Raw genomic sequence first — 16,819 nt, 5'->3', positions numbered from 1 at the left:
ATTCAGTTAAATGTGTCAGTCTTGTCCCTCCCTTCGGTCCCTCCTCACTGTCCTCTGGGCCTGCTTCATGGATCTTAACAGGTTGGTTGTTTACTTTATTAATATCTAAACTTCACAACCTTACTTCCTTATCTGCCTCTGTTACTGTAACCTACTGTGTAAGCACTTTATGCAGCGTGCATAGACGTGCTGTACCCTGCTGTTCATATTACAAGCTGTTTTTGTTAGGTTGTTTATTTTTCTTCTGAAAAACTTTTCTTGCACACTATTTATTTTCCTCCATCAGATAATGATGATTTATTGTTTCCGCTTTAGTCACTTGTTTGTTGACACGTTTCATAAAAATACACGAAAATGAAGTGCTTGATGTTACCAAAAAACGAAAGTTAAAGTAGCCTTCCAACCAAGTGTTGCAAAAGTTGCATATTATTTTTATATTATTGGACTTTGGTCTGCATGCGTAAAACCAACCTTTACTCCAGTCGGGTAATTACGTTCAATAATATTATATCATAGGTGTGTGTCACTCAGGGGTGCAGGTGCAGCTTCTCTTGTGTACTGAGGAACAAAGGTCTGTTTGTGCTCTGGCTAAAGATTTACACCCTCTGACTGTCAGTCTGGGTCCATGAGTGACTCTGCATAGATACAAAATCTGCACCATGCACTCCAGGAAACGCAAAGTAATCCGTGTCTCACAGCTATATAACATCAGCCGTTATCAGGTGTCGAACAGACAGTTTTGTGTGTTTTCCAATAAAACAGCAACCTGCTGTGAATGCAAAATGTGGAGGACAACAGATTAGAAACGATACACATTTTTCCAAGGTACAAAAACGTTCTGGGATTAGGAAACATTAAACTCAATTTCCAACAAACTCCTTCTGGTCTAGAAAAATACCGTTTTGTAGTAAGTCAAGCTTCAAAAAGTGTATAATCAATGGAAAGTTAATAATTTACTACTACTTTAAACACAGTTATAATCTATTAATAAAACTGCACTGGTTTACAAGTTTAGTATTTTTCCTGAATTATAAAACTATGTTTTTAGATTTTCATTTCATCACATGTATCCCACTAATTATAATTTATTTTTTTACCTTTGACCTTTGCTGTAGGCCATTTGGGCTAAAATGATTGTTCAATAATTTATTAACATTTATAACGGCTGTCTGGAAACTACTGTACAGCCATTTATAAATTACCTATTAACATTGGCCTATTAGAATCCTTCCTTCATGTATTAATCTGTTCATTTATTATTTATACATTTAACTAATAAATTGTCCAGTCTGATAAAAGGATGAACATCTTTTTTTCAAAAGTTTCACAAAAGCACAATTACCATTTTTTTATTTGATGTCATTAAATGTTTAGTTTGTCCAAAACCCAAAACTTTTTACAACAATGAAAAGAAACAAAATATGAGAGGCTGGAAAGAGCAAATATTTGGCATTTTGCTTTGAAGCTATTCTTGAAATGTTAATGATTCTTCTAGTTTCAGCACAATTTAGTCATTCGGAAGTACTAGAAAGTGTTTTGTTTGAGGTTAATAGTGTTTCAGGTTCGGAGTTAGGGTGACATAATCTGCAGCGATGCAGCAATAAATCACTTTGTACTGTAGTGCACCCTGATAGTTTAGTGTCATCACTGTGACATGAAGTTCTTTCCTTATTTAGCATCACCTTGACCCAGTCAGGCTACTTATTCATCCAAAATCCTTCCTATGTTGCAAGCAGTGCATGGCCCCCATCCAAATGAGCGAGTGGGAGGAGAGACGAGGGGGATCAGAGGGGTCAGAGTGTGAAACTGGAGGAACGAGACTGAACCTGGCTTGTTCCGCTGACGCTAAACTTACAGAATGAAAAGTGCATGACCCGAGCACAGACACGGATACAGGCAGAGGAGAAATATAGACAAATTACAGGATATTGAAATAAAAATAAACTAGTAGAGAAGAAAGAACTGTGCAGTGGATTTCTTATTAAAAATGGATGTATTTATGGGTAAAATGGGTAAGTTGAACAATAATGTTATTTTATAATATGTGTTGCAGAGCTTTAACAACTTTTATATATTTGTCATACAACTTCCACATGATTAAAAATCCCGAAATAATGATGTATCTGGATTAACTGTTAACGTGCAAAGACACAGAATATATGTGCCGTTAATTATGTGTATTTGTGGCTATTCATTTATCATATTCCAATATCCGTGGTTATGACAAATCAAATTATCTCATCAGAAATTATCCAGATGTTTTTTGTAGTTAAGATTATGCATCACTTAGTCATTTGTCATATACTTTTACTTTTTTAAACTAAGTTGCTCTCTAACCTTGGGTTCAGCGGTCCATTGCACACATGCACAGTGACGGGCGTTCATGCAGGAATGTGACCTTCTGCAACAGGACACACCCATCACCTGCCTCACCCATCTTATCAGCCATCATTTCTGATACCGCAACTGTCTTTGACCTGCTTTATTTTTAGCCAGCCTTCCAGTAACAGGTACGTGGTGCATGCACATGTGTACGTACGTGTGTTTCCATGTGTACGCTGTGGGATGTGTCAGGGCTGCAGGATCTCAGTGGGACACGTAATGATGTGTGCAGCGGTGCGGGAGAACTGGGTCACATGGAGGTGGAGGGAGAGAGAAAGACTGGAACAGAAAGAGAGGACAAAATACTGACAGCTACCGAATCCACAGGAAAAGTCACCGTTTTCACCAGGGAGTTTCCTCTGCAGACTTCCCTCTTTGTCATTCTGTCTATTCTCCACAGAGCACTTTAATTTATAGCACACAATTAAAAAAAAAAACACTATTAAATGATATAGGTCAACAAGTTGTTAATCCTGCAGGCATAGCAAACATAAATGAATTTCTCCTTTGTAGATCGATAGAAACCTTTAGTGGTTAGATTCCCTTTTTTCATCACCTCGCCCTCCACTCCTCCCCCCTCCTTCCTCTCTTTTGTCCTCACCCCTTTGCTCACGTTGTGCCGTTTGCAGCGACCTTGTCTGTAAGCCTCTACTCTCGTCCTTCCCCTCGATGGTCTTTACTCCCTCCTCCCCTGTGGTGGCAGAAATGGCAGGGATGATTGATTCTGACATCCTTCAAAATGGATGGCATTGAACTGTTTCAGAGCCTTCAACCAGGTTCCACATTACTTTGCATGAAAGACACAGCCTCAGTCTACAGGTCGGTACGCTCAGGTTTAGTAGCAGCAGTGTTGACAGGAAACGTCAGTGTTAAAAGGCTTAAAGAGCTGTACGTCTTAGGTTTTAAGAGATACAAAAAATACATAATAACATAAGCATAAAAACTGTTTTTTTTGTTTAAAATTGCGTCTTTTAAGAAACTGTTTTGAGTGTCTACTGAAATATGTGGAATCAAATTTGTATAGTAACAATGGCTCAAAAGACAGCTTGAAGAAATGAAGCCCAAGATAATTTTTCATTTGAAAGCAATTTCCTGCAGTCTTATCTTTCGGCTGGTTTTACAATCTTCTGTAACTTCAGCATTTTGATTAGCAACTCCTGTAGCTTCATTTTTAGCAGTCCAGTTCCTATAGGACACCAAACAGCAGCAGAAACAAACAGGACATGACTAGCTGGTGAACAAAGCAGCTAAAGAGACAGATATTTCCCTCAGAAATGTGTGGAGACCAAACCAGAGCTACAGTAGGAGTAATATTAATATTTATCGGGTGGCCGAAAAACACCAAATATGCATGTGTTGTCTTACAACAAACAATTCATGCATCGTTTAAACGTTGGCATCACACCAGTTTTCAAGTATCATTTAGCTTTCACACTCATCTATTCATGATCATTTCCTCATGAAGAATGCATTAGCACTGTAAATATTAGGATAAGGAAGAGCATACCTTCTACACAGACTGCACAACAACAAAAGAGCAGCCATATCAGTCTCTTCCAGTTCCTCTTCTGAGACGACACCAGTTTGTCTTCATCCTTTCTCCTGTCACAGTCTGCCTCTCTGTCCCTCCTTTCATCTCTCAAAGCCCTTTCATTGCCATTTCCCATCCATCCACCCAATGTCATGAGACTTTCCCTCCTTTCCACATCATCTCACTGCCCCGCCCATTTGCACCTGTTCCCACTCTCCTCAACAGTCCCATTAGAGTTGAAGGCTCAATTCCAAACCTTCCCCTACACCCTCCCCCTACTCACTTCCACTCAGTGTTCGCGTGGAGGGTCGGCCACAAAGTGCCGTTCCAAACCAACAAGTGTGGAGAGGGGAGTGGGAGGGGGGTTATCAAGCCCTCCAAATGTGACTCTGCATCGGCCTGACTTCACCTGCTGCCCTACCTGACTATGTGTGTACAAAATATTTTTTTGCAAGCAGGTACTTGTAAACCCGTTGCGCAATAAGTGACATTCAAAATATAGACAACGTTTTTGTTATTTACAGGGACTCTGTAATAAAAACCAAGCAGCAAAAAGATTTACAAAAAATAAAAACTACTATAGTGTATTTTGAGTTTTATAATATTTATTTTGTATTTGTTTTTGTCCGAAATATGCTGATTTAAAACCGTTGTTCCGAACATTTAGTACATTTCCTGTTTCTGTCAGAGAGAGGGGAGTTTATCCCAAAGCATTTGGAATTGGGCTTAATGTGGCTTTCAAGCTCCTGCTACCAACCTTAACCCTAACCCTAACCCTAACCCTAACCTTAACCTTAACCTTAAGCTGTTCTCACCAAAGACTGCAGCTGAAGTGTAGACACTGTTTCTTTGAAGCATGTGGAGTGAATGTTTCCTTGATGTCTGGCTAGGATTGAATTCTAGCATGATAATGGTAGTGTGTTTGATTGGACATTGTGGATAGTTTCTATAATAGGAGATATAGTAACTGTTGTGGAGAGGGTTTCGGCCTACTCCACAGCAGTAACTGAGTAAGCCATTGCAAAATAACAGACACTTCTATGCATCGTGGCAAGGAAGTCTGCTGCATTATTTACACAAAGAGTTTGAGGATTTGGAAAGATTTGGAACTGCTACAGCTCGCTATAGAGATGCTAAACTGTACCTGCCTGAATCATGTTCTCCCTAATCCTAAGGCTGCATTTGAGTCTGATCGCTGTTACCACAGTTCATTTAAAGGTAGGATCAAATGTATTAAACTGCATGCCTTCCTTCAGTTTCCTGAAATACAGACTTCTTTATATCAAGGGATTCCTAGAGTGGAGACCCTTTTTGTATTTTCATTTGTTTCAAATGTCACAATACAGCCCTTTTTTATTACCCCTACTGTACATGGCATTAATACCAGTGTTTCTTCCAGTTTTCAAATGTGTTGCTTTTCAAAACAATATTGTCTTCCCTGCAGAGTATCTTTAGTTTTTGTATATAACCGAGTCGTATGACAGATGAATGTCAACATGTAAAACGTAATGAACCCTGCATGCTTTAGTTAACGGTTGAGATGCCACAATCAATTCTGTAATCTGCAAAATTGCAGTGTCTTCAATATAGGATTATATTTACGTTAGCTTCATTAAATATTAAATCAAAAGACTATGACATGATAACATAATTACATTACTTGAACTATCAATCATTATATCATTTCAAAATCTGAAGGGAAAAGTTAAACAATTCTCAAAATGTTTAACAATCTGAAGAGGAAAAGTTCATATTCAAAGACTTTTGTAAAAACCTGGAAAGGTACTAGGATGGGTTAAATGCAGAGGCCACATTTCACTGTGTGTGCTGTGTGCTCTGCATGTGTGACCATTCTTCTTCTTCTTCTTCTTTTTAATATCAGGTCATTATGTGATGTGGGTTTTTGTGACTGTGTGCCTAAATATATTTCCTTTTTACTGACAATGTAAATGTAAAATCTGGGTGCCTTTTTTTATCTCAACACATGCTACTCAGGCTAACCAAAGTGTTGTTCTTCCTTATCCTTTACACTGAGAGGTGTTTGGTTAAAGTCTTTGCAGTCAGTGGTTGAGTTTTCCTGACTGACTTCATCCCGCTAACAGTATTTCTCTCAAATTCTCTGCTTCCTCTTCGTACAGCTCGCATCAGGCGCTACTCTGATCAGATGACACTGCCCGACTCTTTCATCCAACGGCAGCAACTCGACGCCAGCATGGCCGACACTTTCCTGGAGCATCTCTGTCTGCTGGACATCGACCATGAGCCAATCACAGCGCGCAACACCAGCATAATCTGCACCATTGGTGAGTGTGACCACAGTTCTCAGACACTGAGTCTCAGTTTCATGTTTGTTTTCTGCCACTGTTGTTTTTCTGTCATCGCTGGCAGTCGGTCAGGCTGACATCTCCGGGGTGATGCTGGGTGGCTCTCAGTGTTTTGGCAGAGTTTAAGTCTTGGCTGTGAAGCTCACTCGGCCTTTCTCCTGCCCATAAAACAGGAGAAGATTACTAGAAGGAAACACAATACACTAACTGCTACTTTCTTGAAAGCTCTGATTTTCCAGATCACCTTTCGTTCCTCACAAGGGCAGGTATTTCTTGTGTCCAAAGGAATAAACTAGAAGGTAGATAGACCAGTGAATGTATTATCTCCGCCAAGGAGATTATGTTTTTTGGTCCAGTTTGTTAGTCAACAGGATTATGGAAAAACTGCTTTGCTGATTTTCATAGAAAAATGGTGGCTTTAGAGCATATCCAAAACACGCTGAAGATTAACATTATTTTAATTGTGATGACAATTCAAGATTAACTCCCCATCTCAATTTCAATGTATCAATCACTTCCAATTATATTGTTGGCCAATAAAATGTCAAGAATTTGTTTCCAGAACGCAAAATGACACATTTAAATTGCTTATGCAAATTGACAGTCCAAAACACAAAGGTTTTCACTTCACCACTATTGTAAACACAAAAGCAGCAAATTGCCAAATTTGAGAACTGGAACCATTGACTTTATTTGACTCATTTTGGTCTAAATGTTCCTTATTCTTTCAGCTTTGTTTTAATATAAAATGTTATATATCTTACTTCTGTGTTTTTAAGGTCCTGCATCCCGATCAATCCCCAAACTCCACGAGATGATCAAGGCAGGAATGAATATTGCACGCCTTAATTTCTCCCATGGCTCACATGAGGTATGTACAGCACTTCTCTGTGTGCCGTTACTCTCAGTTACAGTTGTTCACATGTTCTGGTCTTTCCTTCAGTCATGTGTTGATTCTCCGTCTCCCTCCATGTGTCTCTCAGTACCACGGGGAAACCATCAAAAACATCCGAGAGGCGGTGGAGACGATAACCTCTGACCCCTTGTATTACCGGCCGGTTGCCATCGCCTTGGATACGAAGGGTCCAGAGATCCGCACTGGATTAGTGAAAGGGGTAAACATCTCATGCTTGATCCACCAAACCGTCTGAAGCTAATCCGCCGCTCACATCCAGTCAGCTGTGAGACGTGCTGACAGTTTGTCGACTGCTTTCTATCCTCATCATTTCTTACCGGTTGTTGCATGCTGTCTGCTTTGCTGAACAAATAACTCAATGCTCTTGGAAACCTCTTCATGCCTTGATTAGTTCAGAAAATGTTATGCAGGACGTGTTAGCTGCACGCTGGTTGTTTTGTCTTTTCTTAATTCTGTTAAATAGCTCAATAGGAAGATAAACCGGAGATAATAACATGTGTTATACATCATTTCATTTAATTATGTTTTTTATATTTTATATAACATATATTCTCTTTTTTGTAACAATATATGTCATGTCTTGGCCTTACAAAACTCAGACATTTCACATTAACAGGAAAAATGGCGATAGTTTCAAGCTTCAAATTAAATCATAAACAAACAAGTAAATAAAGACAACAATATTAGACTTCAACAAATTGCAAGTAAAAAGCAGTGGGCCTTTTTGTGGGAAAATTATAACCCGTACAGTGGAGGTCTGTCACGTTATCATCATCATTTGCTTATCTTAATTACCAGAATTATTCATAACACACATTTGCTCAGTAAAGCACGGCATGCCATTAAATGAAACCCGCCTGTGCTTCGGCAGCATGTGGTGTCGGATCATCAGGCTTCAGCTCGGCTCAGACGCAGATTGTGGTTTTGCAAAAGCAAGCAGAGGAAGATAAATATTTGATCTTCCTTATTCTTTCTGCGAGAGTGCCAACAGATAGAACATGAACTAAATATATATTACAAGATGAGAACTAGGAGGGTAGCTGTACCGTTAGTCTTTCATACAAGTGGAGAATATATTCATTGAGAAAAATGTAGCACTAAAATATCTGAGATTCTTATGTTCATGGTCAACAGCAACAGCTTGCAAGTCTGGGTCTGTGTGTCGAAACGTTCTCGCAAATACAGTATCTTAAAATAACACATGGAGAAAACGCTGTTCAGTGCACAACACAATGCACTGATTGAGTCTTGAGTTGAATACTGAGATGATCATAGTGTTTACTTAAAGGCTGCTTTTCTTTCCTCTTTGTATAGAAAGTGGAGGGGGAGGTGGAGCTGGAAAAGGGCAGCCATGTCCGTGTGCTGACGTCAGAGAGTGACAAAGACAAAACAGACGGGAAGATGGTCTGGGTGGATTACCCGAGCCTGCCCCAAGTCAGCAAGAAGGGAGACAAGATCTTTATAGATGACGGCCTCATTGGACTCAAAGTGTTAGAAACAGGTAATACACATAAAGTTGAATTTAACAAGCATTTCTGCGTTGCTTACCTCTTGTTTTACTTATTTCTATTCTAATAAATCAATAGCAACAATGTACGAGGACCACCTCATTTGGTCACATAATGATTGGCACTGTTGAATCAGATGTTTTTCAAAAGACTGAGCTGAATAACCTGTAAATAATCTTTTTTAAATGTGGTCACAAAATCTGCTAACCCACCATTATGCTAGTCTGTATCCTATCTGGGCCTCAACAGTTGTAGCTTTACGTAGTGGGTCACCTGGAATATACAGCTGGGATTTATATCAGATTTATCATTTAAAAAAATCCCAAATAAATGTTAAGGACCTTCCTACAACAAGTGTCAAATGCATGCTAAAGCTTACATTGGAAATCTTCATTATCTCCTGCAAGATGATGTATCCCACACTATTATAGAGTAAATGTTATCAGCTATCTACCTTTTATCGATCCACTAAAGTTAAGAGCATATTCTTCACAGAAATTGGCTTTTTTGGGGGTTTTGGCTATCCACAATTCATAAAGTGTCCTTTAGTTGACCTCTTGTTCCCTAACTCCTCTCTAGGAGCTGACTGGGTGGACACCGTGGTGGAGTCGGGGGGGCTGCTGTGCAGTTGTAAAGGTGTTAACCTGCCCGGCTGCAACCTCATCAACCTGCACGCGGTCAGCGAGCGAGACGAGGCCGACCTGAGGTTCGGGGTCGCGCAGGGCATCGACATGGTATTCGCCAGCTTCATCCGCTCGGCCCAGGATGTCAAAGACGTGCGGCGAACTCTGGGGCCACACGGGAAGGACATCAAAGTGATCAGCAAGGTGGAAAGCCGGCAAGGGGTTCAGAAGTGAGTCAAGGGAAATATTTATGGATTTAAAACATTAGGGCGGGCATGGTTACTTAAAGTAGCTGGAGGCAGGAGGGTGTGACAGGTGATGGATTGACACTTTTATGCTAAGCAATTTGTGTCTGTCTGGTTGAGTTATAGCTGCCACTTCTCATATCTCACAAAATGTATGTCACAGCTCTCTTATCCCAATTACTCATCTCTCGTTTCCTCCTGCTACACGTTGACTGCTGATATCTGAGATTCATGTTTAACAAAAATAAAACTAAATCGTCTAGTAAAAATGTTATGATCCATGATGTCATTTTTCAACATTGACACTGATACTATTCCTATGGCAGAATTGTTCTTAGATCAGCATTTTACTTGATTGCACTGCTTACATATGCATTTGGTTTTAGAGCATAAGAAAACACTAATATCTTCACCATGTTTTCAAGATCCAGCAGCTTTGAGCCAAATCCTATTTTTGCAGACTGTGACCAGCATTTGAATAATTATAATGCACAGAAACAAACATTATCATCATCATTTTCATGCCTCTGCTTCTTCATCGCTGCTTGCCACTCTTTTTGTGCTTTTTCCCCCCCCAACTCCCTTTCATCTTTATCCTAAACTCTCAATCCTTTGTCTCCTCATCCTCCTCTAATCTATCCATCAGCTTTCAGGAGATCCTAGCTGAGAGTGACGGCGTCATGGTTGCCAGGGGCGACCTGGGGATCGAAATCCCGGCGGAGAAAGTCTTCATCGCCCAGAAGATGATGATTGGACGCTGCAACTCTGCCGGCAAGCCAGTCATTTGTGCCACCCAGGTCAGGGGAGAGCACATACACAAGCACACAAAGAAAGATGCAGAATCTATAAATATGTAGATTTAGACTCTCAACTGCAGAGTTTTCCGACCGTGTCAAATGGGTTGAAATAACTCACATTAAAACTCAACAGGCACATATTAACCTTGCACTTCTACATTATGCACTCACACACTTACTTCCATTCAATTCATCCTCACACACATTTCCTCTCTGTAACACCCCTCTCCCGTTGCACACACACACACACACACACACACACACACACACACACACACACACACACACACTCCTGCAGCCATGTTGAGTCACACTGCTGTATCTTGTTTATGCTACAGCTCCTGACACAGAGTGACAGCGTTATGGCAGCTTTGCTACTCAATACCTGCGCTCACAATCACCCCCCCCCCCCTTCCACACACACGTACAGTAATCAGCATTAGCAGCAGTTCCTTAACTACTAGAAAGATACAGTTCCTGATGCAACGCTGTGAGAAATCTAATTTTCCATCCGTCTGCCCTGCTTATTGACTCATTCTACAGAGTCTCGGCATGTCAATAATGATCTTGCGAACTCATACTCCCCATTGATCAATTATCTCTAATTTCTCCTTTACTGCCGCCCAACCATCCAAAGAGCCATTATCCCCTACCCTCATTCTCTCTCTAACGCCCTGTCTGCCTTACATTACTTTCTCATCTAGTGACATACAAAGTGGTTTATTTGTAATGAATTAATTGATCCAATCCCCTAAGTGGTCACATCTTGGTTGTGGTTAAAAGACTAATGTATAATGTTTTTGTAGATGCTGGAGAGCATGGTGGCCCACCCACGGCCAACCAGAGCGGAGGGCAGTGACGTGGCCAACGCCGTGCTGGATGGAGCAGACTGTGTAATGTTATCTGGGGAGACGGCCAAAGGACTGTTTCCTGTGGAAGCAGTCGCGATGATGCACTCGGTGTGTGTTTCTGTGTGTGCATGATGTCCGTTGTGTTACTTATTGTGGTGCCCTCTGATAACGCTCTCTGTCTCTGTCTCTCAGATCTGCAGGGAGGCAGAGGGGGCCATTTTCCACCAGCAGCTGTTTGAGGAGTTGCGTCGCCTCACTCCTCTCTCCTCTGACCCCACAGAGGTCACTGCCATCGGAGCGGTAGAGTCCTCCTTCAAGTGCTGCGCTGGGGCCATCATAGTCCTCAGCACCAGCGGCAGGTGTGTATAGCCAAGTGTATTGCCTTAGTAGAAAGAGTTACTAAAGTTAACATGTACAGTCCATCACAGTATATAAATAAAATGTTATAATTTACAGAGCCCCAAGATACAATTATTATTTTATGGTTTAATGATTATATTATTAGGAGCAGTACACTGAAGAGCTTCGAACTGATGTCAGACACTGAAGATTTATGTGAATTTATGGCCGGAGAATTTACAATTGCAGAGACAGCTTCTGTCAGCTTCTGCTAACTCTGAAGCTCTCTTCCTCTGATCCTGACACTTTAATACTCCTGATCCATATCAACATTATACTACCAGACGCTGCAAATCCTGTCCCTGGTAGGCTCAAACCTTCCTGGTGTTGTCTGAAGAAAATATTATTTAATGGTCATATCGAAGACACAGCTATAGTTGAAGCCAAACACGGAGAAAGGGCCTGCCTTATCATACTGGTAAAAACAGTTCCCACAAGGTCGTGTGCCTGTGCTGGGAAAGAGAGGGAAAAGATAAATTCCCTATCAACTGGACCCTGTATATATATTTAACATATCATCAGACAAATTATAAACGGACTTGCCTTTATATAGTGCAATTAGCCTCAAAGCGCTTTTACACTACAGACACTGATGCCACGGCTTCCATATAAAAGGTGCAAAACTGTTCATTATCTAATCTGTAATGTCAAACTAGTCTCATAAGGTTAAGGAAAGATTGTAATTACAGTTAATAAAAGGTGAACTTGGATTGCCTCTCTTCAACTGAAGTCATACTCCACTCTCCTTCATGAAAGACAGCCGCTCTACTCTCCGCTCCACGACCCCGACTTCTGCAGTGTAACCTTCCACCTCCTAACGTACAGACACACCACTTCCTGATTTACTCCTGAATGGTGGCGTTGGACACTGATCCGTCGTGTGGAACCATCCAATATGATTTAAATCCCAGGGTAGTCAGCTGGCTTTTTTATTCCTTTAAGCATGCCCACACTGAGTAAACATATCACTCAAGGTTTTTGAGTTTCCCCTCTTCCCCCAGGATATGCACACAGTCTCTTTAACAGGCTGGAACAACCAATGTGATTTTCCTCTCAAGCAAAGCTGCAGATTGAACATTGCAGTACTCTTTCTTTCATATCTTCTCACATCATTAGGATAGCTGATGTTGACTATAATGTTTGCTGTGTTCCTCTTAAGTTTGTGTGCATTTGTGTGGGTTCTGGCTGCTTTGCTGTGTAAATTAACCAAAAAGGCTGAGCAGACACAGCTGACCTTGATTTTAGATCAAGATTGTAATTAAACAAGACGAATAGTCTACAGCGATGCTATCAGCTGTACAAGAGTGTACTTTAGACACGGAAGTGCTTTGATCTGAATGCTAATGTAGGCATGCTGAGACGCTGTAAGGCTGATTTTCAAGCAGGTGAAATGTTTAGCATATTGAAAGCCTTAGTTTAGCGTGTAAGCGTGCACACCATTTCTATCAGATGAGAATTAAAAAAAAGACTGGATACATTTCAGATTTCTATTGGATGATGGTGCCCAAGGAAAATTCATCTAATAGCTGTTGAGACGTGCTTATGTGCCAACCTTTGCTGATATGTGTTCCCTCTCCATCTCTCCAGGGCGGCACATCTCCTGTCCAGATACCGTCCTCGCTGTCCCATCATTTCCATCACCAGGAGCCCTCAGGTACAGTCTGCCCCTCTGAACCAGCAGAGCTTTTGTCTTGCTGAAAAACAACCTAATTGTTGATGAGTCACACTTTCCAAAACTGCACAACGTGTTATACAATCAATGTTCACTCTCACTGTCTTTTGTTGTCAATGATGACGGCACTGAAGATGTCTAACAGGTCTCATCGACTGAGCACTTTTATTGGTATATTTCACTGGAGTGTATTTCTGTTTTATGGAACAGTTGATTCAAAAGAACATGAATGTTTCACAATGTGCTTCAGAGTAAATCAAGATTACTTGTGATTTGAAATGAATCCATATAAAGAGCCCTCCACATGATAAAAGGTCCACATGGAGCTCAAAGCAGAACATCTGTGGTGTGGACACTCAGCTCTGTGGACGGCTGCTTGCATGGGTCTTGACCCTGGGACCATATGACAACCCCCATTACTGCTCGGATCACAGGATGGTCTTTTTGAATGTTGAAACCTTTATTATACAGCGGAAACCAACTTAGAGCAATATCTCTTTTCCAAGAGTCCCCTGTTGAAATACAAATAATGTGTATTATGGGATGGGATACAACATTTACTTTAGAAATGAAACAGAACCAATAATGTCAAAACAAATAAGCAGTGGAAAAAAAAGGCCTGTTGCTTAAATAAAACAAAGCAAAAGCATCACTAATATATTTATACAAAGTCAAAATAACCTTAACCGTAATAATATAGAACTTAATAGCGTAGTTGGTAGTTCAAACTATAATTATCAGAAGTCTGTAACAGAATAAAACATGTCTGTTTTTTTAGATTAAAGGGGAAAAAAGTGGAAAGGTCAAAGTTATTTAAGATAATTAAGATCTTCTAATGTGTTTTTCTGATCTGAGGGCGGAGACTTCCCAAGAGGTCACAAGAAAACCTTTTAAACCAGATTCTTCGGTTACACAAAATTATATTAGGATTTCTTCCCTTTTTATCATTGAAATACTTCTTCTAAAAAATATTACAATACAACAATCTGGGCAAATCTCTCTTTGTCTTTGTCTCATCATAACTCATTTCATTGTGACCTGTGATTAGGGGTCACAAATAGAGATTACTATATTGATTTTTCACACACCAAAATGGTTAGGAGCCACTGCATTACAAAGATCAGGGAGTAATGTGGCCGTATAGCCTCGAATGGATGACCGAATGACTTATCAGTGGTTTACATATAGGAGATATGTTTTTCAATTACTGTTCGATACTTTTGGTCTCTTTTAATCTTTTCCAAATGATGTGTGGCATTTATGTAGTGCCTTAATTGTAGGTAATTGGTCGTTTTTTGACGCTCACAAAACCTTGATATATTTGGTCCTCTCCCTCAGGTGGCCCGTCAGTCGCAGCTGTTGAGAGGAGTGTTTCCCGTGCTCTTCCACCCTCTGCCTGCTCCCGTCTGGGCCGACGATGTAGACAACAGGGTCAACTTCGGCATGGACATAGGTGTGTGTGTGTGTGTGTGAGCTGTTTGTCTGAGTATATGCCACCATTATATCCTGCCTATTAGCTATGAAACCTTCTTACTCACACACCCTACTCTGTCTCTTTCTATGCACCTCTTCAGGGAAAGCAAGAGGATTCTTCAAGTCGGGCGACATGGTGATCGTGGTGACCGGCTGGATACCGGGGTCCGGTCACACCAACATTATGAGAGCAGTCAACGTCCCATAACAACCCGACTTTACATGACTCTAAATCTGACTGACATGCAGACATATAAACATCATAAGAACCTAAAAAACACCAATTTTCTCTAAATTCAACAATAACCACTGGGAGTTACAGTATAGCTTAACAAAAGCATTAAAGCAGCAGCATTATTGTTATTTAAACTCAGGGTTATGTTAGGGAAACACTGGTCTCATGAATGTTGAATTTGTGTTTAACGTGTCTTAAAGCAATGACTCCCTCCAAATAAAACTTGAATCATTAAGTTTAACACGCTGTTCATCTCTTTCATAGAGTCTTAAGCTTGACTAATTGAGCCGTATTAATCTTTTCATCTCTGCTATTTGTTGGAGTAATATTGAATTGAATGTGAACATTGTCTCTTCGCCTGCCATTGTTGAAGCGTATCATTATTGGTATCCTTTATAGAATTTGTAGATAATATTTTATTCCAGTCCATAGTCCTAAGCTTATCTCTGTGACGGCACAATTATTTTGCCCATTATGAGCCAGGCGGGGAGATGCAGAGATGACGGGTATTGGACTGCAGCCTTTTGTCCAAGAGATGACCCAGATGCCGACATCTTCCTGTTCTCCTGTAAACTAATTATTTCTGTTCCTGCGAAAGGCCTACTCATGTATGATGAGCCTTTATGTGACATCCATGCCTTTGTCAAGCTTCCTCCTCCTTTCCAGCTCTAGTATGCTCAAATCCTCCTACATATCCATAACATCCACATGCATATGCATAGTGCAATTATCTGGGAGGTTGATTGATAATTTATCTTAAAAAAAGGAATTTGTTGGCTGCAATTTTAAGGCTTTTTGGTTGAGCTTATGGTATTTTTAACTAATTTGTCAATATTTAAATGAAGTTATCTCAACAAATGTGTCACAAGTTAATGTATTTTCTCTATTTAATTTCAGTTTGCAAAGTTCAGCTGTCAGATAGATGTTGTGAAGTAAGGTCAACAATATTTGCCTCGAAATGTAGTGAAGTCTAGTAAATAAAAGCCTCATTTAAAATACAAATAATCAGGTAAAGCACAAAAAATACCTTAAAAAAACGTTTTTTCTTGCTACTCTCCATGACTGATTTGTTCACCTTATCTCTCAAAAGGTTTTGTTCCTTTGTGTGTTTACATACAACTTGTCTGGCATTTGAATTCCTTATATATGCTATTATGCAGATTTGATAGGAAAATTATAATTTATTGCACTGGAAGAAGCCTTTTAAAGAGATTAGTTTAATCAGTTTGGACTTGACATTTATATTGTTTTCATTATTTAATCCAATTGCATTTTATCTTCTCTTCCATTTTTTATAGTCTCATTTCCATTCTTAAAAAAGATTGTTCTTTTTCCGAGGTTTCAATAAAGTTTCATCATCGCTCTCACGCTCCCTCGCTGTATTGGTGAGCGAGACGATGACGTGCGTGCTTTACCTGCGAGGGATTCGTGCGTCTCGTACCGGCCGGGCACGCTGCCTTGGGGGACGGATGATGGGGATGCGGATGCCATGGCAACAGGCCGATTAGATCCAGACCTTTTATATGCACATTTATTTATTTAATATGTCATTTACATGCGATGTGCGCCTCTGAGGACGCGCCAGCTCGACCTCTGAGGGCTGAGCGAGGAGCGAATTTCAGCTTCAAACTGGATTCTCTCTGAGCAGCTCACGAAGGAGCAGCCACCTGAAAGGCTCAACAAGTAGTTTTATTTTTTTAATGAGGCTTTTGAATCCAGCAAAGTAGCCCGTTTTACCTTGGAGCAGCTTATTCTTTTTAAATATCGAGCCTTTGTATCTGTCGCCGGTGTCATTCAGAGAGGAAGGACAGCGACGTCTGGGCACAATGTCATTGAAACTCGACAGAAGTGAAGCTGGCAGCC

General features: G+C 40.4%; 1 protein-coding gene across 3 annotated transcripts; it reads left to right on the top strand.

Annotated features, from left to right (window-relative positions):
• Positions 1 to 26: 26 nt before the first annotated feature.
• pklr (pyruvate kinase L/R) lies at positions 27 to 15,197 on the top strand. 3 transcript variants are annotated; one of them, XM_034127369.1, is made up of 12 exons: positions 27 to 81; positions 6,052 to 6,216; positions 7,017 to 7,108; positions 7,221 to 7,352; positions 8,468 to 8,654; positions 9,241 to 9,514; positions 10,176 to 10,326; positions 11,133 to 11,285; positions 11,370 to 11,536; positions 13,164 to 13,230; positions 14,587 to 14,701; positions 14,823 to 15,197. In XM_034127369.1, exons 2-12 carry the CDS (start codon positions 6,078 to 6,080, stop codon positions 14,927 to 14,929), a joined length of 1,584 nt encoding a protein of 527 aa, XP_033983260.1. In that variant the 5' UTR covers positions 27 to 81; positions 6,052 to 6,077; the 3' UTR covers positions 14,930 to 15,197. The 3 variants fall into 3 exon arrangements, with proteins under 3 accessions (XP_033983260.1, XP_033983259.1, XP_033983261.1); XM_034127368.1 differs by lacking the exon at positions 27 to 81 and adding an exon at positions 1,798 to 2,012; XM_034127370.1 differs by lacking the exon at positions 27 to 81 and adding an exon at positions 2,386 to 2,510.
• Positions 15,198 to 16,819: the final 1,622 nt, after the last annotated feature.

This window comes from Trematomus bernacchii, unplaced genomic scaffold (assembly GCF_902827165.1).
Source record: "Trematomus bernacchii unplaced genomic scaffold, fTreBer1.1, whole genome shotgun sequence".
NCBI classification, from domain to species: domain Eukaryota; kingdom Metazoa; phylum Chordata; class Actinopteri; order Perciformes; family Nototheniidae; genus Trematomus; species Trematomus bernacchii.
Note: the sequence above shows the minus strand (reverse complement) of the source record. Positions and strands in the feature narration are given on the sequence as shown.

Excerpts from the sequence above, each read along its gene's own strand:
- pklr (XM_034127368.1), top strand. The coding sequence starts at position 1,988 with ATGGATGTATTTATGGGTAAAATGG. Across the intron at positions 2,013-6,051 it reads TGTATTTATGGGTAAAATGG|CTCGCATCAGGCGCTACTCT; the intron begins GTAAGTTGAACA and ends CTCTTCGTACAG. Across the intron at positions 13,231-14,586 it reads CCATCACCAGGAGCCCTCAG|GTGGCCCGTCAGTCGCAGCT; the intron begins GTACAGTCTGCC and ends CCTCTCCCTCAG.